The 22,992-nt window shown below is 46.3% G+C and overlaps 1 protein-coding gene across 1 annotated transcript in view; it reads left to right on the forward strand.

The window, feature by feature from the left end:
* Positions 1-22,992, forward strand: part of SEMA5A (semaphorin 5A) — a 305,585-nt gene that overhangs the window by 228,841 nt on the left and 53,752 nt on the right. The window contains exons 12-14 of the mRNA XM_047074421.1: positions 1,742-1,923; positions 8,340-8,483; positions 18,417-18,564. Coding sequence (XP_046930377.1) covers positions 1,742-1,923; positions 8,340-8,483; positions 18,417-18,564 — 474 coding nt within the window. The remainder of the gene's footprint in view (positions 1-1,741; positions 1,924-8,339; positions 8,484-18,416; positions 18,565-22,992) is intronic.

Genomic DNA, 22,992 nt, shown 5'->3' on the forward strand with positions numbered 1-22,992 from the left:
AGCTTGGGTTCCATGTTGAATCACAGTGAAGGCAATGACTGATCCCTTCCTACCTACATGAGAGCCCTTTGGGGCCGAGGCAAGAGGGCGAGCTGGTCAGTGGTAGTGGAGGGACGTGGGAACTCCCAAGTGGCAGGGCCTTTGCTGCTTTAAGAACATTTTGGTGGGAGTGATTAGTGGCTTCAATCAGCTTGTCATATGGGGCTCAGTTCTCTGAGAAAACACTGGAGGCTCCAGGGAAACTTACGGTCAGAGTACAAGCTGCATTTTTATCCTGACCGAAGCTGGTCATGGACCTTGGAAATGGGGACTTTTTCCTCTTGGGAAAAATCTGCCTTTGAGTGTTCACTGTCACTGTCACTCTGGGTCAGGTCCAGTGAGTCACCTCGAATCCAGCTCGATTCCCTCCTCTTTGCTTCTTCTGGAAAGAGCCCGGCACGGTAGGGAATTCTGGATTTTCGTCCACCTAGTGGACATAAAAGGTTAGAGTGCTGACAAGAAAGCGGGAGGCAGAAAGTGAAACTGTGGCAGTTGGAGGTGACACACCAGCCACGTCAGCGCACGCGGACACGTTTCACGTGGACTCCGTCCTACTGTACTTGGAGAAGTGACGGAACAAAAGTAAAGCTCACCTGTGCTTTTCACGCGCAAAATACAGCACTGGCACTTTTCTGAAATGGGGAGGTACAGGGACAGTTCGTGGCCTGGAAAGAACAACCTGCCTCGTCCGTGGAGTCCTGTCTTGTGTGGAGGTTGAGGCTTCAAACGTGTCACGACTAGGGTAGGGCAGGAAGGAGCAGCTGGGAGCAGCAGAGGGGGAAGTGAAAGAACGCAGCCACGTACCGTCCTCTTCGTGTGTGGTGCTTTCTAAGAAATACCGACGTCGCCATATTAAAGTTAGGAGGTTTGGACTGTAGGCCTCCTTCCGGCCGTTCAGGGTCAGGCTGCTTTTTCCTGCAGGGTGACTGAGGACTCGGTCCCAGGACTCACGGACCACCCTGTGGCTCTATTGTCAGAGGTGACCTGAGGTCGTCCAGTCGTCCGTGTCCATGGGGAGCCCCGTCCAGCCAGGCGGCAGCGGGCACAGTCCCCAGCAGCCTTCCCAGGTCGGGCGTGCTGGTTGGACGGCCCCCTCTAGGCCTGCACACCTCTCTCAGTGCTCGGAGCCCCTTCCTTGCCCCGACCCGCGGGAGCGGGTTCCTGCCAGGCCCTTCCTTGCCGACAGGTTACGGTGTGGCTGTGACCGGGATATGCCTATCGGCTACTACAGTCCTGGCTGCTTCAATAGGCCAAAAATTCAATGTTGGCAGTTTGCACTGACATTTGAGCTGGGCCAGGTCTTAAATGAAACGAATTGGCCAATCTTTCTTCTACGGGACATAAAAATTCAACAGAGTTGCACATCTGTGATTTCTCACTCCAGTTCTGCTCGTTCCTTGGGTTTCTCGCATTAGTGGACAATTCTGTGGTCGGCTGATGGCCAAGCCCTTGGCTTCCTTCACTCCCCTCCCCCGTCGCCCCCTCCCCCCCTCCCCTTCCTCCCCTCCCTTCTTCTCCATCAAGGCCCCCACCAATGACCTCGGCCGCCTTACTTTGAAATCCCTCCCTGTTCATCCCTCTTGAACTTTAACATCAAAATATTCTCAACGTGCTCTGATTGTACTGTGAGAGACCTTTCAGTTTTTCTCTCTGTTTACAGCCCTAACCCTTCCTGACATCCTCTCTTGTGTCTGCTTCCTAGACGAGGAATCTCACCGTGGACGGGCACTTCGGCGCGTGGTCTCCGTGGACGCCCTGCACGCACACCGATGGCAGCGCCGTGGGATCCTGTCTGTGTCGCACCCGCTCCTGCGACAGCCCGGCCCCCCAGTGCGGAGGCTGGGAGTGCGAGGGCCCCCGCATGGAGATCGCCAACTGCTCCAGGTGTGTCCCTCCCGACACTGGTGCCCTCCCCCGTGTGCGAGCGGACCGTAGAGCAGGGGGGACGTCGTCTTCGGTGTGCATCTCCCTTTTTCGGGAGGGAGGTGGCAAGGGACAGGTGCACTTACCACTTAAAAGTTACGTGATCTACTGAAGGAGGTGTGGTTTTATTTTTTTACTTATTTTATTTATTTCTTTTTATTTTTTTAATGTTTATTTTTGAGAGACGGAGGGTGAATGGGGGAGGGGCAAGGAAGACCCGGAATCGGAAGCAGGCTCCAGGCTCCGAGCTGTCAGCACAGAGCCCGACGCGGGGCTCGAACCCAGGAACCGTGAGATTGTGACCTGAGCCGAGGTTGAACGCTTAACTGAGCCACCCAAGCGCCCCTGGGAGGAGATTTTAAACTATAAGTGAGATTGTAAATCTAAACGTGTTTAATGTGTTCATCATGAGATTAGGAAACATATTTGCAGTGTGCACAATGTTATTGTCTTGTTTGAGGGAAACGTCCATGGCAATCCAAGTCCTTTTCCAATCCAATAGCTCCTACCCGTAGAACACGATACATTCGTTGTGAACTGGCCTAATCCAGGCGGCTATGCTCGGGCCTCCGTTTCCTTTGCCAGCATCAGGGACCCCAGTGGGTAGGGGCACTCGAGTGCCATAGGCCCTCCACCCTGCCCTGGCCATTAGGTGCCTCCTGAGGATGAAAGCAAGTCTGAAGTCAGATTTGGCCACACCCAGAAAACTGTGACACAGCCAGTCCTTGCAAGTGATGGAGTCGCAGCTCCCTGTCCCTCAGGCACGCTGACATGGACACACGCGGAGGTTCTCATGAAGCAGATGTGATGCTTCTGGCGATGTTTAGTCGGGCCGGAGAAATGCACCCTCTGCTATCAACGCAGAAGCTACAGGCAAGAGAGCCCCCGGCCTCGCTCCCAGGCCGTGCGAGGACAGAGGTGCATACAACAGCGTCAGCTCGCCCAATCCTGACCTCACTTCCCGCATCAAACGCAAAATATCCCCAGTAGCCCACGTACTAAGCGTCCCCTCGTGCAGATGCGGGAAACGACATGTGTTGTTTTGCAGCAGCCTCCTCCGAGGCGTGAACACGAGGGGGACGGTTCTGGTAGTTTCGGAGGCTACCAGTGGGGTCGATGTTCCTGGAGCTGGAAAGGAAGATCTGGGGTGGCAGCCAGAGCTCACGTGCCCACGCGTGTGCATGGCACGTTCACCGTGTATGTATGTCTTTGGACAGTTCGAGTTTCCTGAAGCAGCGGTCTTCATGAGCAGCCGCTCATCAGCCCCCCTCAAATAACGTTGATACACTAGATCGCCCCTCAAATACTCGTAGATCGGCATCTAATTGTTTTTCATCAAAAGTTTTAGTACTCGTGGGGCACTTGGGTGGCTCAGGCGGTTGAGCATCCAACTCTTGATTGCGGCTCAGGTCCATGATCACGTTCGTGAGATCGAGCCCCGTCCGCATCTGGCTCTGTGCTGACAGTGTGGAGTCTGCTTGGGATTCTTCCCCTCTCTCTGCTCCTCTCTCCTCCTCTCGCAAAATAAATACATAAATATGTAAAAAGTTTTAGTAGTTGCAAAGATGTGATTTCTGTTACGTCCCTGTTTAAATGTGTTATGGGCTCTAAACGCTTTAGTGATTTGATAGCCACCTGCCCCTTTAAGAAATTGATGAACAGGCTCTAATTTAACATTCAGAGAATTTACGGTTTTCCTTCTTTAATTTCCTATTTTTATTCTCTTTTCCTTATAGAATCGTATCCGAATATATTACGTTTTTATGTTGAAAAGTCTTACACTGGTCACCATATCATGCTTCTCTGCAACTACCAGAATAACAAATTATATGCACGGAATTCAGAAACAAAATTTATATTTCTGATAACCATAGGCTTTATGATGAAATATTTTGAATATATGTTTTAAAAATTGCCATACGATGAATCTAAAATACATGAATATTACACATTTTGACAAATATTTTTTTCACACTTAAAATGTGAAATCTCACTGGAAATTCTAACCTTCAGGCAATTTTTTTAAAACTCCCACCTACTTTTCCTCTTTAGGCACGAGTGCAATTTCTTGCCCGATTTGGGGAGGGCTTAGCATCGATTCCATTCTTACATTTTTATTTTTCTGTCTACAAGTACTGACAGGTATGACTCCTGTAAGTAGATGGAAATATAAGATCATAGCATTTCCACGCAGTTCTCTGGATTCTTTCGAAGTTACCTGCCGAAAGCATGGTGATCTCATGCCAAAGATTGTTGTTATTGCCCTTTATCAGTTGATAACCTGTTTATGTTGGCCTTCAATTTTGTTCGAAGTGAAACATAGCCAAGCACCTAACCTGCAGACCCCCATTTTTGCTTACTCACTACTGTCCGGTACTTCCTCAGTGTGTGCAGAGTGCATCAGAAAGCCTTTAAGAAGACTGACCACAGGCTTCCAATTAAACCTGTTATTCTTTATTTATAGGCACCTTGTTTCACTCAGTGGAAGTGTTGGGAAATTCAAAATATTGCTAGTTCAATACATTTTGCAAGTATGTCTTTGATTACATGCTGTTATCACATCACATCATTTAAATATTTTTTTTCTTAACACCTTGGAGCTACAGATTGAGGTCATTCAACGTATGAAATGAAAGCCACGATATAAAGGAATTAGCTAGGCCAGACTTTCAAAGCAGGGCCGAGTCAGACTGACAATGGATCTGGAAAATAGGGTTTCATTTTAAAATTAAAGTAAACGTTTGAATGTGCATCCTCATGACACCATGTCACTTCTGAATTCTAATTCTTAGGGAAGGAGAGAGGGAGCCATGGAGAGAGGCAGGAGAGAGAGAAACAAAACCAGCCAGTAGGAAGGCAGAAGGTCCAAGGAAGGTCTGGATCCTTGACAGGAGTTTGTCATCTAAATGAAATAGGTTTCTACAGCCTTCCATTTTTCTTACCTATACCTTCCTTTATGGAACTTTTTCTCTAAGAGCAAACACAGCCTGTGCCTGACCTGGGCTGGTCAGGACACAGAGACGCGTGTGCAGGATGGAGACTGGGGAATGTCCCAAGCGCCTACCCCTGTGAGGGCAGGCAGGAAGGAAGCGTGGGCCAAGGGAGGACTGCTGTGGGCTGCAGCCCTGAAAAAGGACTCACCTGAATGCAGGGGGAGCCCCGTAGCTGGGACAGCCCTTGATGGCGGTTAGATCCTCTCAGCTGCAGTTCTGAGCCCCTAGCACCCTGAGCAGCTGGAGAGGCTAGGGCCGCAGTCCGGGGGGGGGGGGGGGGGCTTTGACAGTAGCTGGGGGATGGAAGAAGCCAAGTCCTTGCCAGACAGCGCTGTTCTGCTCTCTAGTCGACCTGAGCCCAGAACACCCCAACTCAGTTAACATCCCAGTACCGAATAACCAGGAGAACGATTTCATCAATGATTCACTGGGTTGATTTCCTGTTTCCCCTGCCTACTAATTTGTTGTTGCTAGATTGTTTATTTCACTATAGTCAGTTTGCTCCCCTCCCCTGCACCTTCAGTGCCGTGACCACAGCAGCATCTTATATTTTAAAACAGACATCAGGAAGGCCTCTCAAATCAGTCTCCAAGCTCCCTCCTCACTTGCTTGTTAATTTACAGTATTTCTAAGAAGTATTATGTTGTTTCCACGAGGCTATCTGGAACGCGGAAACCTCTGGGCAAGTCCTCTATGCCATCCCTGACACTGCAGATGTGCGATCGCTGACTAGGAGAGCCCAGAGCGTGAGGGCGCTTCCTGCCCAAGAGGAGAAGCTGTTGGGGGAGGAGGGGAGAGGTGCAAGGGTGCGTTCTGCCCTCCGCTCCCCTTCTCAGGCCAGCCCAGGTCACTACAAGGTTGGTAGGAGACCGCAGGGCTACACAGATTAGATTATTTGTGTTGTTACGGAAAACAGAGGCGTGTCCACATGGCGTTACACGGGGCGCTCTTTCCACCAAACTCAGGTGGTTTCCATGGAGCCATGGCAGACGCTGTATAAAAGTTACAGAGCTGTTACTGTTCGAAGATGATGATCAGTGATGGATATTCTTTTTTACACTGTTCAATGGGAAGGAAAGGACCACCAAGTGCATGACCGCAGCTTGTTTGTGGCTACCTCTTTGGCATTGGTTCCACTTGACATTCATCCTCTAAACAGACCTGTGATGTAACTAGCGGTGATTTTCAGCTTAGTAATTGAAGAACGGAACCCATCTTAGTGGTGCTTTCAGTGCACGAGTGGGTCGTTTTGGACTGATTTCACCCTCGAAATGGCTCATCAGCTGATCCATGCTTACTTGGTGCTGGTTAGGGGCTGTGTACCACAACGTGTGCTTCAGAGCAACATTGGCCAGGACTGCAAAGCCGGGTGCACGTAGACGGTTGCTCTCATTTATTTCCCGACTCACTGTAGTTCTGTTATTTATATCCACTTCCATTTACCCACTTCTCTGTATACCACACGCCCCCTGTATCGTAAGTAGAATATATCACAGAATGTCGTGTTTGTTAACAGGTTTAGGAAATGGAGAATTTCCAAACAATTTTGGAAGAAATGTTTCCTTCACTATGCTAACATATGAAGAAACTTTGGAAGTAAAAAGATCCTTCTATTTATGTTAAAGTGGCCATTTCTGTATAGAATCCAATGAATTATTTGGATTTTTAAAAAAAATTGTGTAGGTAACAGGGTATAAGATTCTAATTACCTTTATGAGCAACCTGGAAGAATCTGTCTTTTTTTGTGATCACTTGGTTACATTATCATAAAGCCAATTTCTTATAATATCATACAGTAAAGCATAACTGTCTATTTTATGTCTATCATGAAGAAGTTGCAGAAAATAGAGAACTATGAAATATACCAAGAGTGTTCTCAGAGGAATTGTCGCTTGAAATTATTTTAGAAATTATATATTCAGATTATCGTTTATATCTTGAGCTCCAGTGGCACAGGGGTGGACCCGCATGTTTTTAAAAGAATGTATAAAGTAAAAATAACAATTAATGTCAGTCGATTTTTTTCAGTGGAAGTGAAAGTCTGATGAGGATAACATATCTAGAGAAAGCATGTGTGATTAGAGAAATATATTCCACATGCAGTAGAATATTCACATGGGAGTTTGGATTCTGGATTTAACAGACATTTTAACAAATATTTGAGGATTTAATAAATCCTTAAAAATGTTTTAATAAATCCTTAAAATTGCCTACAATTTGTTCTTTAATAGTAGGGACTAACTACTAAGGGAGATATTTAAATTACAAACATGCTGAGTACAGGCATTTCAAAGGAAAAGTACAATATTAAACAAAAAAGAAAAATTCCTCTAGCTGTCAGTGGCAATTAACTTTATAAACCACTTTTATACAAGCTGTTTCTTTTCTTTTAATTTTATATTTCATATGCCTATCATATTATATATGTAATAACATAAATACAGTTATGTGCAATTTGCACTCTTTGTTTCTACTCTCTATATCTTTGTCAAATTGTAAGAAAATAGCCAAGAATCTGAATTTAAAGTACACTTCCTTCAGGATTAAAAAAAAATTGTTATGTTTATTTATTTATTTTGAGGGAGAGAGAGTGTGTGTGTGTGCAAGCAGGAGAGAGGCAGAGAGAGAGGGAGAAAGAGAGAGAATCCCAAGTGGGCTCTATGCACTGTCAGTGCAGAACTCGACATGGGACTCGATGTCATGAACCATGAGATCATGACCTGAACCAAAATCAAGAGTCACTTAACCGACCGAGCCACCCAGATGTTCCTGGCTTCCTTCATTTTTAATAAAGTTTGTTTTAAAGCTTTGGATATTACAGGGTTCTTTATCAATACGAATGCTATCAAGAGAATTACTGATTTTCGTTATTAATAGATTTTAAAAGTAAGCATAATAGGTAGTTTTAGATGATATTTTGTTCAAATGTGCACTTGTAGATTATAAATTATATAGTATAAGTCAAAGAAGTATGAAACCTAGAGGTTCAGGAATTCATCTCTAATTGCTTTTCAATAAAATAAACTTATTTTTCATTAGTTTAACGTCTTCCTAACTAAAACTTATTAGTAGTTTCTAATACAGCCCATTTTAAATTATTTATAGCACACTTTAAGCTTCACTCTCAAAAAAAAAGAAAAACAAACCTTGACCCTGAAATCAGATACCAAGGAGAAGGTCTCCCAGGGACCCAGATTTCCCGGGCCCCAGCCCATCCAGTTGGGTCCTATGGCTCCCGTTCCCTTTCCCTTCCCGGCCGCAACCCAGCAGTCCACGGTGGGGGTGAGGGGGGGCGGACACGGGAAGTTAGTTGGAGGTGGGTGCACGCAGGGATGGGCTGCGCCAGTTCGACCCCGTGACCCCGCTGCTGCTTCCTCTCCCCAGGAACGGAGGCTGGACCCCCTGGACCTCATGGTCTCCCTGCAGCACCACCTGTGGGATCGGCTTCCAGGTGCGCCAGCGATCCTGCAGCAACCCCACCCCCCGGCACGGGGGCCGGGTGTGCGTGGGACAGAACCGCGAGGAGAGGTAGGCACCGCTCTGCCCCCACACCGCCATCCTCACGCTGCCTGCCATTCCAGTGTGGCCCAACTCCCCGCGGCTTTAGTCGGGGACGTAGCTCAGCTTGTATGTGGCATCCCTTCCTGTTGAGCCCGATCGTCCTGTTCCTTTCCCGACGTCGTTGACTTTTGATCAAAGCCCCGTGTCGACCGCCTCACTACCACCCTGGTGCCTGCACAGTTGCCTGGCCGAGCAGTCCCCAAGGGAGCGGAGGTGTGGGGACAGCGGGCACCTCGGTGCTGGTCTCCCTGGGGACTCAGAAAGAGAGTCCGCTGGGGAAAATCCGTTCTTGTTAAAATCCAACTAGACCCAGTCTCCAAACCCGCCGTTCCAGGTAGGACCTAAGACGGCCCCAGGTCCGGATGGCAGTGGTCAGATGCAGTAGGGTTTTGCATCAGAACTAAGTCAAGAAGCCAGAGCGGGGTGAGGACGTCTTCAGGATCTGGGTACATTTATAACCGCATGCCCCTCTACTAACCGATCCTCTCAGGGAGGCGGCTCTATAGCCCAGAGCGGCATCCTTTTCCAGGGTGGACTCTAAGCCTTCAGCTCCTCGGGGAGCTTTTCATAGCAACAGACATTTGGCTTTGGCTTCACATAATCTACACTTGTGATGGTTGGCTCTTTCTTGCATATTTAATGTACGTTCTAGTTCATGATTGTTGGGGAAAATCCAAGCAGGTGGATTTCACGTCAGTTGGGATTCCTATTCTGCCACACTAACAGAAGGGTGTGGCATTGACCCCTGTGAAACAAAATGGCTTGCGATACCTTTTAATGAAAATGCAGTGAGGACTGTATCTGGCGATATGGGTTCGCTGTGAGCCTTTTATAAAAATACTGCATGCAGTTATTTGCTATGCAATCAATATTTATGTAGACAAATCAACAGGTTTACTTGTACAGATAGTTCCCTGCGAGGCGTTTATTACCACCTCAAAACAACCTGGGAGAATCGTTCCTTTCTTTCATCGCTGTGTGCCGAAATCACCAATTAAGTTTTCATCCCTTTTGACCCAGAGGAAAAGGAAAGATGATTTTCACAAAGCGAGGTTGGTTGTTTCTGAAGTAGTCCCGAGATAGTCTTATGCAAACCTACCTTTTCCCATCCAGCACCAGTTGATAAGCGGGAGGACCGATTATGGGTGCGTTGTCTCCCTGCTATCTCTAACCTCTCAAGATTTAAAACTGGTTGGGAGTTTTAAAATGCCATACACCGTCACATAATACAGCCCTTCCAGGCAATGTCACCTTTATCAGTGTGAAGTTGCCCCCCAGTCGTAGCACCCCTGCGAATCTTATTCCCGTTGGCACCTTTCCTAGGCTGAACGCACAGGAAGGAAGCTGCCATTTAACTCTGTGGCTAACATGTATGCGTGTTCTGTATGCGTTTCGCGATTGTTGGTAAAGCTATGTTTTCAGGGAAGACTGTGTTTGGGGGACTGCCGCTTAAAATGTTCCCTTTTTACGGAAAAAAAATAACCTGCTCATTTGGGCAAAAGACATATTTGGTTCATGGAAGATTATTTGAATTTGCCTAGTCAGTGTGTGGATGGTGAGAACAGGGACTCTGTAAAATTGAAGCCTCCCTATTGAACAGCCTTTCTTAGGGGCTAATCAAGCCATCAAGAGGCTAATGAAATCTAGAAAAACGAGTACATACGATGTCTGTTTCTTGGTTTTCACCAGTAAATAGCTCTGAGATTTTTTTGGTTGTTGTCTTAGGTGGGAGGCCTCTCCACCTGTGAGAACACCATCCCTTACACACATTTGAGAACTAAACTCAAAACTTGGGGAGACTCTGGTCTCCATGAAAGACACATGACTAGGCATGTACCGGGTTATACCGTTGCACCCTTCTGCTCTCAACACCATCGACCCTAAAGAACCCCTGAGTGGCCTCGAGTGAATATATTGATTCCCCCAGAAAAGTCCCTAAGTTAAGGCCAGGATTAGAGTTAATGACTTCATTGGATCAGAATGTCTAGGATGTGGATGGAAGCTTTATGGCAACATAAATCTCAGAAATATTCACATCATTTTTTCTGAAGTACTGGGTAAAGAAAATAATCGACCTTATCTTTTACATGTACGTTGGAAGGTGTGGACACTGTTTCTCTTTTCTAAAATTTACTGGAAAATGGTGTTCTTGAGTACCAAGAACCAAGTGGAAAGCACCAAGAAGGATGAAGCAGTGGACCTCTACGTAAATACTATCAAAATGCAGGTGTCTTTTTCTGTATTAGTTTCCTCTTCCTGGGTAACCATAGTTCCAAAAACCGAGCGTGGCTTAAAACAACACACATTTATTCTTTCACAGTCTTACTGGGTCAGGAGTTTCAGTATAACTTACCTGGGTTCTCTGCTTAGCCAGAGCTGTGGTCTCATCTGGGCCCCGACTGGGGAAAGAGCTACTTGTACGCTCATGGGCTTGGTTGTCAGCATTTAGCCCTGTGTGGACTGTCAAATGGAGACCCTGTTCCTTGCCAAACGAGTTTTCCCAACACAGCCGCTGTCTTCCTCAAATCCAGCAAGGAAGAAAGTCTCCTGGCAGGATGAACAGGATGGTCTTACACAGCGCGATTGCAAAGTGACATGCCATCATCTTGCCATATTCCGTTGGTTAGAAGTAAGTCACAGACCTTGTCTATACTCAAGAGGGGACATTACACGGGGCATGAATACCAGGAGGCAAGGATCACTGGGGTCACCTTGGAGTATCTGCCACAGTCACTTATATGCCCCTCAGTCATCCGTGGCCCTTCCATATGCAAAATGTATTTCACCAATTCCCAAGGTCCCTCAAAGTTTTATACCATTAAATCATCTCCGAATATTCCAGAACCTTATCGTTTAAGTCAGCCTCAAATATGCATGAGGCGCCCTGGCAGTTGTTCCTCTAAACTCAGAGACGAGATATCTGCGCCACCAGCCCACCCAATGTGTGATGGGGGGACAAGGGAAAGGTAGCAGCTATAGACATTCCTGTTCAAAAGGGAGGGAGAATGAAAGTGCAGAAGCATCACTGCTCCATAGAAATTCTGAAATCTAGCCAAACAAGTGTTGGGAGTTGCTCGATTAAGTTTCAAGGCCTGTGCATAATTCTGCACGGTTCTTGGCTTTGCCTTCTGGGCTCTCGTTGCTGCTTCCTGAATCATCTTTTCGTTTTCATGAAGGTTAGCATGTGCTTGCGGCTGGGGAGTTTTATCAACCTGTTTCCTGCCAGTAGAATTCTGGATTCCAGTATTCATTTCATTTGGACTTTTCTCTGTACGTTTCAGCGCAAGCTGGTATTTCTGCGGAAATATCCCTTATGGGTCTTCTGAGGATTTCTTTGAGGTTTACTCTCGTAAACAAATCTACACCCACAGATCGTTTTGAGATAGCCCTTCTCCAGCTGGGGATCCTCCTAATGGCTGAGGGACCACACCCTGGGGCCTGCTTATGATCGAGACCATCTGTGAGGCACACCCTTGCTCCTGACCGCCTCAGAGCATCCCCCGTGTAACTGAAACCACTCTGATCCTTTGGCCTTTCTGAGGTTTTAGCAGAAGGTTGTACCGTCACACGTTCGGATTTTCCCTCTCTGCCAACCATTCCTGACAGTGCTCAGAAGCTATTTCTTAATTTTAGCATTGGTTGTCATCGGGAGAGACTCAGAATTTCCAAAGTTATTCTGCCCTGGCCCTTCTTGTTTGTTATTCCTTCCCTCATTTTTTTTTTTTTTTCATTCCTCATACATTTTGCCATAAGCAACAAGAAGAAACCAGGCAGCGCCTCCAACACTTTGCCTGGAAATTTCTTTGGCTGTGTAACTCACTTCACGCTGACGTGTTCCGCTTTCCATAGAAACCGCAGCGACAGCCTGGGTAGCTTTCTGCCTTGCCTAACAAGGTCCTCCCTCCCCCCGGTTTGCAACCACGGGCTCCTATTTTCTTTCCAACTTTGGTTGTGGTGAAATATAGTTAACATGAAATTTGCCATTTAGCCCTTTTTAAAGTGTTCGATTCAGTGGCATTAATTGCATTTACTGTAACGTGTGACTAAAATACTATTTCCAAAACTTTTTCGTCATCCTAATACTGGAACCTTTAAGCAGTGACTCCCCCCTTTTCCCCTCCTCTCAGCCCCCGGTAACCTCTAATCTATGTTCTTTCGCTATGAATTTGCCTCTTTGAGATATTTCATGTAAGTAGAATCATCTCCTGTTTGCACCCTTGTGTCTGGCTGATTTCACTTAGCATCATGTTTTCAAGGTTCAGGCATGCTGGACCATGTGTCAGACCTTCATTCCCCTCGGCAAGCTGAGTAACACTCGATCATATGGCTGTATCCTAATGTGTTTATCTCTTTACCCATCAATTACCAGGTGGGTTATTTCCACCTTTTGGCTACTGTGAATAATGCTGCAGTGAACGCTGGCATGTGGGTATCTGTTCAAATCTCTGTTTCAGTTCTTTTGTGTATAACCTGGAAGTGGAGTTTTGGGGTCATATGGTACTTCTGTCTAGTTTTTTAAGGAGCTGTTTTCCATAGTGACTTCACCACGTACATCCCCACCAGCAGAGTGTGAGGGTTCCAGGTTCTCCACATCATCGTCAGCACTTGTTACTTTCTTTTTTCTTTCTTTTTCTTTCGTGATGGCCATCCTGGTAGGTATGAAGTAATTATTACCTCCTTGTGCTTTTGATTTGCATTTCCCTAAGGACTACGACGTTGACCATCTTCTCCTGTGCTTATTGGCCATTTGTCTACTCTTTTGGAAATGTCTCTTCAAGTTCTTTGTCCATGTGCTAATTGGATTGGTTTTGTTGCTGCGTTTTAGTTCTTTGTCCTGTTTTCCTTCTTTTTTTTTAAATTTTTTTAAACATTTATTTATTTTTGAGACAGAGACAGAGCATGAACAGGGGAGGGTCAGAGAGAGAGGGAGACACAGAATCTGAAACAGGCTCCAGGCTCTGAGCTGTCAGCACAGAGCCTGACACAGGGCTCGAACTCACGGACCGCGAGATCGTGACCTGAGCCAAAGTCGGACACTTAACCGACTGAGCCACCCAGGCGCCCCTGTCCTGTTTTCCTTCTAAAGCCTCACTGGTAGCATCCTCAAAGTCTCTCTACCATGCGCTTCAAAATTCTCCTTGCTTCTACCCGTTCCCTGGTCCCAAAGCCACGTTCATATTTTTCAGGTGTTTTCAACAGTAGCATTGCATGTCTGGGTATGAACATCTGCTTAGGGGTCATTACGTAACAGTGTTAGCACTCACTCAGCGCCCGAAGCACTCTGTGTTTATTGTCTCACAGTTTCTGGGTTTGTAGCCTGGACAACACTGACATGGGTCCTTCGCTTCAGGATCTCACGAGGCTGCAATGTGCTGTGGACCGTGGCTGTGGTCTCATCTGAGGCTTGACTGGACAAGATGTGCTTCCCAAATCCCAGGGTTGTTGGCAGCATTCAGTTCCTTGGATGCTGTCAGCCGAGGCCATGAGCCAGAAGCTCCCTGAATCCCTCGCCATCTAAGCCATTCAGGCCCAACCGCTTAATTCCTCAAAGCAGGGTGGGGGAGTTTTCTTGAAAACAGGGACATTGCAGGCTTATGTTGCTCAATCATGGAAGTCATATCCTGTCATTTTTGCCATATTCTGTTGGTTAGGAGCAAGTCACAGATCCCCCCACCCCCAACGTACATGCACAGGTGCACACACACACACACACACACACACACACACACACAAACACTGAGTGGGAGTGGATCACACAAGCTGTGATGTCCAGGAGGTGAGACCATGGGGACCACAGTAGACTCTGCCCACTGCATTATCAAAATTAAGAATCCCAGGAACCAATGGGAGCTTATTATATGGTTTTTATTATTATTTTTTACCATAAGATTTTTATTTATCACATTTGTCTTCATCTCCGTGGGTGTGTTTGCTTAATCCTGTGATGAGCCAAAGTACTGCTCCTGTGAAAGTCATTCGCCTCCCCTAATGGGTTCTCTTGGGTCTCTCCTGGAGTAAAAGTTAATAGTATGGGGGGGGGGACCCAGTGTATGTGCAGTTTCTCTTGTGCCAAGAGATTTGATTATTCCAGTATGGCCCAGCAAAGGGACGGTCACTTAGAGCAAAGTGGGGAGAACATGGTTGTGACAGGGTTCTGACTGGTTCAGGCTGTGAGAGGTTGCAGTGAGAAACTACTACAGACCAAACCAGAACAGAATGCACTTGTACCATGAAAAGATATGACAAGAAACAATAGTGTTGAGAATCTAGTCTATGTGGGGCTATGAAAGGCAATTCTTTTCACAGAGACTTAGGTCTGTGGAAAAATTGATGATTTATAGAGAAATATTGCCGGGTTATTAATTTAGTTTTAAATGCAAAATGAGAATGAGCAGTCATGGGAAAAATTAAAGTCTTAATTTTTAATGCATCATGAAATGCATCTGTGACTTTCAACGCTTTATGATACTAGAGATCCAGGGAGCCAGTAAAACCTCAAAAATGTTCAGCTGTTATTTGGCAAAAGCTAGCTGTGTGTAGGGAACTAGAGAAATTAGGAACCATGGGCTGGTCCGTTGTGAGATATTTTATCCATAAATTAATAAAATTTTTTGAACAAGCAGAGTCATCAAAGCAACTAACTTCTGATCCCCGTTGCTGTTTGTGAGCAGGAAAGACACTGGAAACCCAGTGGGTGGTTTAAGAAGAGTCATTCTGTCCGGAGCACATCTTAGTTGGGGTCAGAGGGACCCTACTTCTTTGATGTCGCAGAGAATCCAGTGCTTGGGGCTTGTAAGGGCTTTGCCTCTGAGCAGACTCCCTTCGGGTGGATCTGTGAGTGAAAACCCAGACAAAAAGGGACAGAGCTGAATAGCTTAGCAATCTCTATTTCCCTTCTGACCTCCCTTGCAGTGGGTGACCGGTCACCTATCCCGGTATAGCTATTTTCTCAGGACTGCCGTAACAAGAGAGAAAAAAGGAAGGCTCCTGGTAGACCACTTTAAAATGCGGCCAAATACATCATGTGTTGACACCGGTCAGAAGTTCTATGCTACGTGGAGTTTTCTGGCTTTCCTGCGGTACATCTTCAGCTCTGCTAAAATGCTGAGTGTTTTCAGAGGTGGCCCGCTCTAGGCAAATATGAGAAAGTATTTGTGCACACTGATGGATTTCGCCATGGGGAGATGGTAACTCCCTTGCTGTTCTTCTTATGAAAAGTCAAGTTTTTATAAGCATATTTAGCAAGTTTTCCCTTTGCTCTCCCTATCTGTTTATTGCTTGTTTTGTGTTTGAAAGCAAAAAGGAAGGTAAGGAGCCCAGGTAGTCCATACCTTTTAAAGACCGGTGAATTGGCTTGGAAATGGGAGGTGGAATTCTTCGTCTCAACCTGTGCACAGTGAGAGAAGGTACTCGTGGCTGTTTTGAATCCAGGGCTGAGGGTTCTGAGGTTGTGAGTTTTCTTTTCTTCCAGACGTGTTCTTGAATGGCTCCCCACTCTTGGAACATTCCAGGTACCAACACTTATGTTAATGATCACTGAGTAGCCGTGATGCTTTACTTACTGCAAGGCTGTGTGTTTGTTCGCACATGCCTCCTGAGGCCAGATTCTTCTCGTCTGTTGTATCTTTTAATCTGTTGCGCCCTCAATTTTGTTTTGGTGCTCCTACCTAGAGGTCCCACTCTCTTACTTAGAAGATTCCTTTCCTTTCTCCCCTACACATAAGAGGGTCCATGACTTCGGAAGAGGGAAACCTAACGAAAATTGAGAAGATGAGAAAGAGTGAGGACTGTTTAGTTCCACTGACTACTCTTCTATGTGAAGAGTTTCTCTTTAGAGAAGCTAAAGCATGTACCTCATTGGTTCTTGCCTCCAGAGGCTTCTCCTGCCACGACTTACCAGCTCTCTCTGGCCGGAAGTAAGCATGCCTCCATGTTCCCACAAATGAGAGGTTGACACGTGACTGTGCCGTTTGTCTGTTTCTCTCTGTGCTCACACAGCTGCCACACCTTCACCCCACTATATCGAGCCCAAGCGTGCCCCGTCCCTTTCTCTTTCCACCACCATCTTGTTTGTCCGGCTTGGAACATGTCTCCCTTGCGCTGTTGCAACCCAGACTCTCCTGGTTGGCATTTGCTCCCACTGCTCTTCCTGCTGGTGGGCTCCTTGGAGATGAGACCCCACACTCACGCATGGAAAGCTCCTTAAATCTCAGGGAGCTCCAGGCCACCAATGGGATGAGACACCGACCCCTGGAGACCAGTCTTCACCCTCTAACTCTGACGGTGCTGTTTTGTCTCTCAAGCTCTGTGGAACTTTTTTGATTCCTTGTAAGTAAATGTTCAAGTTCTTCCTCCCCACCCATGAAGGTAGGTGCTGCTACGTCCTGTCACCTTCTTCTGTTGTCTTCTCCCCAGTGACCTTTCTACTTAACTCTTCCCATTTCTATATTCCGTTCTTTCCCAGGATGTCAGCTATTGCTCACTTTGCCTCATCCTGTGGACTCCCGTCCGCTTGGCCTGGCTTTTACCTTTCGTCTGTACCTGCTTCTGAAGCCTTTACGTTCTCCATAGAGTTCTCCTGGTTTTGGTGGGAAACCAGTTGAATATCGTCAGCATCTGCTGTCAGGAAACTACACTCCCCAAATGACTCTTCCTGGTTTCTGGAAACCAGCTACAACTTGTCTTTATTTCCTACTCACGAAGACCGTATTTTCTGTTGTGGCCTTGTGTCCGTTTCCCTGTATTCATCTTACGTTGTAAACACCTGTCATGTGGAAACGCTCTTTGTAATGCCCTCTGCGTGGTGTCCTGCAGGATTAAGCATTTATTCATAACGATGGCATCACAGGTGACTGACTTAGCCTCGCAGGTGGGAGTCTGTGCCTTGTGTCTGAATCCAGATGGGGTGGGGAGAGGGAGGTCAGAAGAGGACGTGCACACTACTGTCCTCTAGAAGCTAAATTTCTGCTCCGTAGATGGAGTACTGAATGGAAATAGTCTTTTAAATTGCCAGATATGTGTGTGTCACAAGTTTGACCATGTTTAAAGCAATCCCTTCCACCCTGGAGGCCGTAACCTGTAGAATGCCAGGCCGTTACCTTCTTGTTTTTCATTTGTTCATTTCTTTCCCTCGCTTTGCTTCATTTCACTTGTAGAATTGAGGATTTAGGAGAAATCTGACTCATCTAAGGCTAAAGAAGGCCATGTACAATTGGCTGATAACTGACCATATGAATGTGTATGTGAAGTAGGGAATATATAAACAGGATTTGTAAATAATAATTCAATTATCCTGGGATAACTGGTGGTTTTTTAAAGTAAGGTCATCTGACATCATTTTGAGAGTCTACAAATAAATTTAAAAGTACAATGACCTAAGGCATGGAGGGCATGAAGCTTCATACTAAAATCAGGCTTTAACTTTTCTTTTACTTATATTAATAGGATTAGGAACCTTATTTGATTCCAGAATGAGAACTGAATTCCAAACACAGTGTTGCTGACTCTGTATCCATAGCCTACTTTATCTTTCCGTATTTGTGCGTAGAAGATAAATGCCCTACCTAGATATTTTCTATGTGTTCTCATTTTTTGGGTGTCTATTTGAAGGGTTTTGTTTTGTTTGTTTTTCCTTTAATTGGCTGCACAGGAAGATCCATCCTGCATTGTGAGTTTAGCATCTTCTTCATTGTCTCCCGTGCATCCCATCGTCTGTGTGCACACAGCATGGCCAGCCCACATCTGCCCCCTTTATCGTGCGACCACTCCGCGCACGGAAACCCCCCCACGCGGAGCATGCCCATGTGTCCGACACCCCGGTGCAGGGACGGACAGCGGAGAGACCCGTGGCTTCAGGTTGCACTGAACGGTTTCCTTCTCCTCTTGGTTTCCCCCCCACAGATACTGCAATGAGCATTTGCTGTGCCCCCCACACATGTTCTGGACAGGCTGGGGTCCTTGGGAACGGTGCACAGCCCAGTGCGGGGGCGGCATTCAAGCTCGCCGCAGGACCTGCGAGAACGGACCTGACTGCGCGGGCTGCAATGTGGTGAGTACGGTCCCCTCATTCCCAGCCCCTGACGCAGCACTGGGAGTCCAGAGCCAGCACCCGCTAGGTGCTCTGCACACACTCGAAGCGCTGCAAACATTAGGTGTTCTGCAAACCACATGCTCTGTAAACCTCATGTCTAGGCACTGGATGGCTTGCACACATTACGTGTTCCACAGGTGTAGCATGCTCTCACATACCAGATAGTCTGCAAACAGTCGATTTTCAACAGACACTAGAAGTTCTGCAAACAGGAAACACTCTGCGAACACGACGTGCCCAGGCACTAGATACTCTGCACGTACTAGGTGCTGTGAATGGTGTTAAGTTTCTCTGGTTGATGCTTGGAGGAAATACTGGAAAGTCATAGCAGTTGGGAGGCTTCTTGAATCAAAGCTTCACTTATGGGATGAACTGCCCTGGGGTGTTTTCAGTTCTGATTTCTGAGTTATGGCAAAAGCTTCAGTCTGCTTGACTCTGCCCACGATATTTCGTTGGGGAAAATGGCATAAGGTCTCCACACCGACGTATAGGATGCAGGATCAACCTGAGGCACTCTGAGGGCTGGGAAACTTTGTGCAGCTGTTGTCAGAGCACAATGGTGCCGATTCAGAGGGAATACAAGGCAACCTATGGTTTTGATTTTCTTCGGCCTTAGCAGGTCATATTTCCTTTAGCACTCTACATTCTCTAATAAAATTCCACTCGCGCGGGCACCTTTCCAAAGACCCATCGTTGCTTTTCTTGCGCCATGTGTAAGAACGACTGAGCGCTCAGGGCTGCTGGTTTTCCACCTCGTTCGCCCTCCCCCGGTGCTGGCACCATGGAGGGCACGTGGTGGGTGGGGATGTTCTGGGGGAGAAGTTCGGCCCCAGAAGGTCCTGTTTGGCCGATCTTTCCAGTCGTTCTTTGCATTGCTTTCCTAACCTTGGTTCGTGAGGCTGAGGGACGTATTTTGTGCTGCGGTACAACTTGTTTTGTGCCATGCAAAATCCACACCCTGCAGATAGCCTTGGAAAATTCAGGGAGAGGAAGAGGGTATGAGCATCTTCTCAGATATGCCCAACCCAGGGAGATTTCCGTTACTGGGATTTGCAGTTAGACGCCGTCCCCTTCACACTGGCAAATATTGCAGTAACTTTGATAGGAGCGGTTACTGATTAGAGAAGCACTTCTTTCCAGGTTGGCCTGAACTAAATATTGGCCAGGAAGAATCTTAGTGCCAGTTTAAAAGGATGCATTTATTGATATTTCAAACGCTGGAGCTTAAAAAATTATGTGTTAAAATGTCAAAGGAAGTTCTGTGGACACTCCCTCGTTTTAGGAAAACAATTTAAATGAGGTAGCTTTATTCTTTGCTGAAATACATCATTTCCTGTTTCTGCTGCCTCAGTTTCTGAGGCCGGGATCTCCACTCACAAATCAGGGTTTATCTTATCAGCTGGGAAACCACAGGGAGGGATGGCCTGGAGTCCATCTTGGCTCTTTACATTCCAAACCTTTTCAATATAATGAGCTCAGTAAACATTTCAATTCATTATCATATTGCAAATTGACTTCAGTAATCACATTTATAAGGAGCTTAAGCGGGGTGCCTGGGTGGCTCAGTCGGTTGAGCATCTGACTCATGGCTCAGGCCATGATCTCACGGTTCGTGGGTTCGAGCCCCGCATCGGGCTCTGTGCTGACAGCCCGGAACCTGGAGCCTGCTTGGGATTCTGTGTCTCCCTCTCTCTCTGCCCCTCCCCCGTTCATGCTCTGTCTCTCTCTGTCCCAAAAATAAATAAACGTTAAAAAAAAAATAAAAAAAATAAATAAATAAAAACATTAAAAAAGTTTTAAAGAGTCAGACACTTAATCCCTACAATGTTATTATCTTATACTAATTATATCTGGCATGGCTATCTTTTATGTCTAACCTGTTTGGATACTATCTAGGAACCATAATGGTAATTATTATATCAAGTCTTACAAATTTTAACTTACCGATTAACTTCAAGTGAATTATTGACAGGAAGCTATAATTAAACACACTGGAGTTATTATTTAGGCATGTTATGGTAGACTGAAATCTTGTAAAATGCTCGCAGGAACCCTGGATGGTGGTGCAGAGAAAGGAGAAACAGTGATATTTATTGCATACCCGCTGACAGCCAGATGCTTTCTGTTTGTCTCTGGTTCTTTTACGATAGCCCTGCCGATGTGACTTTACTATGGTCATGTTTGTGGGTGAGGGACATGAGACTACATAGGTAGGGGACCTGCCCGAGGGTACTGAGCCTGTCTACAGAGAGGCGGGGACCCCAGTATAAATTGTCACCTTTATGGTGGCTTCTCCCATCCCACCCGTGAGAAGTAGGCTGAGGGGTGACAGTGTCTGGGCAGTTATACCACCAGGATTTAAGCCTACATCACGTCAGTGCCCTGACAATTCAGAGTTGTAATTATTTAATTGAAAATAGTTAGCCAGGGGCGCCTGGGTGGCGCAGTCGGCTAAGCGTCCGACTTCAGCCAGGTCACGATCTCGCGGTCCGGGAGTTCGAGCCCCGCGTCAGGCTCTGGGCTGATGGCTCGGAGCCTGGAGCCTGTTTCCGATTCTGTGTCTCCCTCTCTCTCTGCCCCTCCCCCGTTCATGCTCTGTCTCTCTCTGTCCCAAAAATAAATAAACGTTGAAGAAAAAAATTTAAAAAAAAAAAAAAAAAAAAAAAAAAAAAGAAAATAGTTAGCCAGACCACTTTAGAGTACCCATTTTGGGGTTAATTATCTTTGGCCTATTTTCATTTCATTTTTCGCCTTTTTTTGGATAATAACTAGGAACTGTAATAATCGTTAGATCGAGTCCTCATAAATCCTAATTTCAGGGGCGCCTGCGTGGGTCAGTTGGTGAAGCGTCCGACTTCAGCTCAGGTCATGATCTCACGGTTCATGGGTTCGAGCCCCGCGTCGGTCTCTGTGCCGACAGCTCCGAGCCTGGAGCCTGCTTCGGATTCTGTGTCTCCCTCTCTCTCTGCCCCTCCCCGCTTCAGCTCTCTCTAAAATAAATACGTAAATATTTAAAAACGAATGCTAACTTCATCGTGTCAAAGTACTGAAATGACAGTATGAGCGAGCATAGCGGAGTTGTTATTTAGGTATGTTGTGATCAGCTGACGTCCTGTGTTACACAATAAAATAAGGAACTCTGGTTGAACGCCTACTGCGTGCCATAAACGACACTAAGAGCGATGAAAATGTATTGTGTGTATTCTCCCTGTATTCCTGCGGGGCAGTTTTCGTTATTACCTCACTTGGAGGTGGGTGACTCAACTTGAGAAAGATGAGTGAACTTGGCCAGTAGCGCGTGGCTGGTGGGTTCCTGTAGCAGCATTTGAGAACGGGCCCACTGACACACACAGAACGACAGGACTCCGTGTGCCTGATTTCTTTGTCGGATGTTAGACGATAAATGATAGGACCTTGTTTTTCTTTTCTTTTATTTAGTACAAAGCCTATCTTCAAAGAAAGAGGACCTTTTGTCCTTACGTGTCTGTTGTATCCGTCTCTGTTGATCAGCCGTGATCACGTTCTCTCACCCAACCGTGAGAGCATCCGTGAGAGATTCCGATGACCATGGCCGTTACCTGAAGCTAAACATCTAACGCATGTCTTAATTCTATGCTGGGGCCAAAGATTACAACACACGGAAGGAAGAAAGACATGCGACGTTATGCCCTATGAATAGAATTGCTTCTCAAGTTAATGTAACTCAAAATTTCCTCAAAGGTTTTAGCAGAGGTGTGAAAGATTAGAGCTGAAGACGGGGTCAGGTGCAACAAAGATAATTCAAAGACGGGAGCAGACTTAGCGCCTGCCAGCACTGTATTTATTACCGAAATATCATAGAAAGCGTAAAACAATGGACCAAAAGCTGTGATTTATGCTCTCCGCAGGGAGGAGAGGAGAGCATGTATTTCCTAGATACAAAAGAGCCAGCCGAAGGAGGACCCTGAAGGTCAAGAAGAGAGGCATGAAGATCAATACACCCTGTCAAAGGGATTCTGTGAAGGTTAATCAAAGTTGATAGAACATATTGGAAATGTTTGTGCCAAATAATGGCACTATAGATAAATTAAGGAGCAGGTGAAACCTGGCAATTGGAAGTTTAAATAGGTTGCGATCTAGGAAAATAACGGCAGTAATACCTCAGTTTTGTGTGGCACACAGGAGTTAGGAAACTGTTTTGAAAACTGTCATCTCACACTTTGGTGATTTTCCAAATGAGAACATGGGGCCCCGATAAAACGATTTACGTACCGGAAGCCCTGCCTTTGGCCAAGCAAAGACCCCAGTCCAGGTCGTCTCAGCACTAAGGTGCTGGAAAGGTCCGGTTGCTGTGGCCTCCTCAGAAAACCCTGGGTCAAGAACTGTGAGATTAATTGGCAGAAGCTT

Source organism: Lynx rufus, unplaced genomic scaffold, assembly GCF_022079265.1.
Source record: "Lynx rufus isolate CCGP_SWC_20201006 ecotype Redwood Valley unplaced genomic scaffold, mLynRuf1.p SCAF_1, whole genome shotgun sequence".
NCBI classification, from domain to species: domain Eukaryota; kingdom Metazoa; phylum Chordata; class Mammalia; order Carnivora; family Felidae; genus Lynx; species Lynx rufus.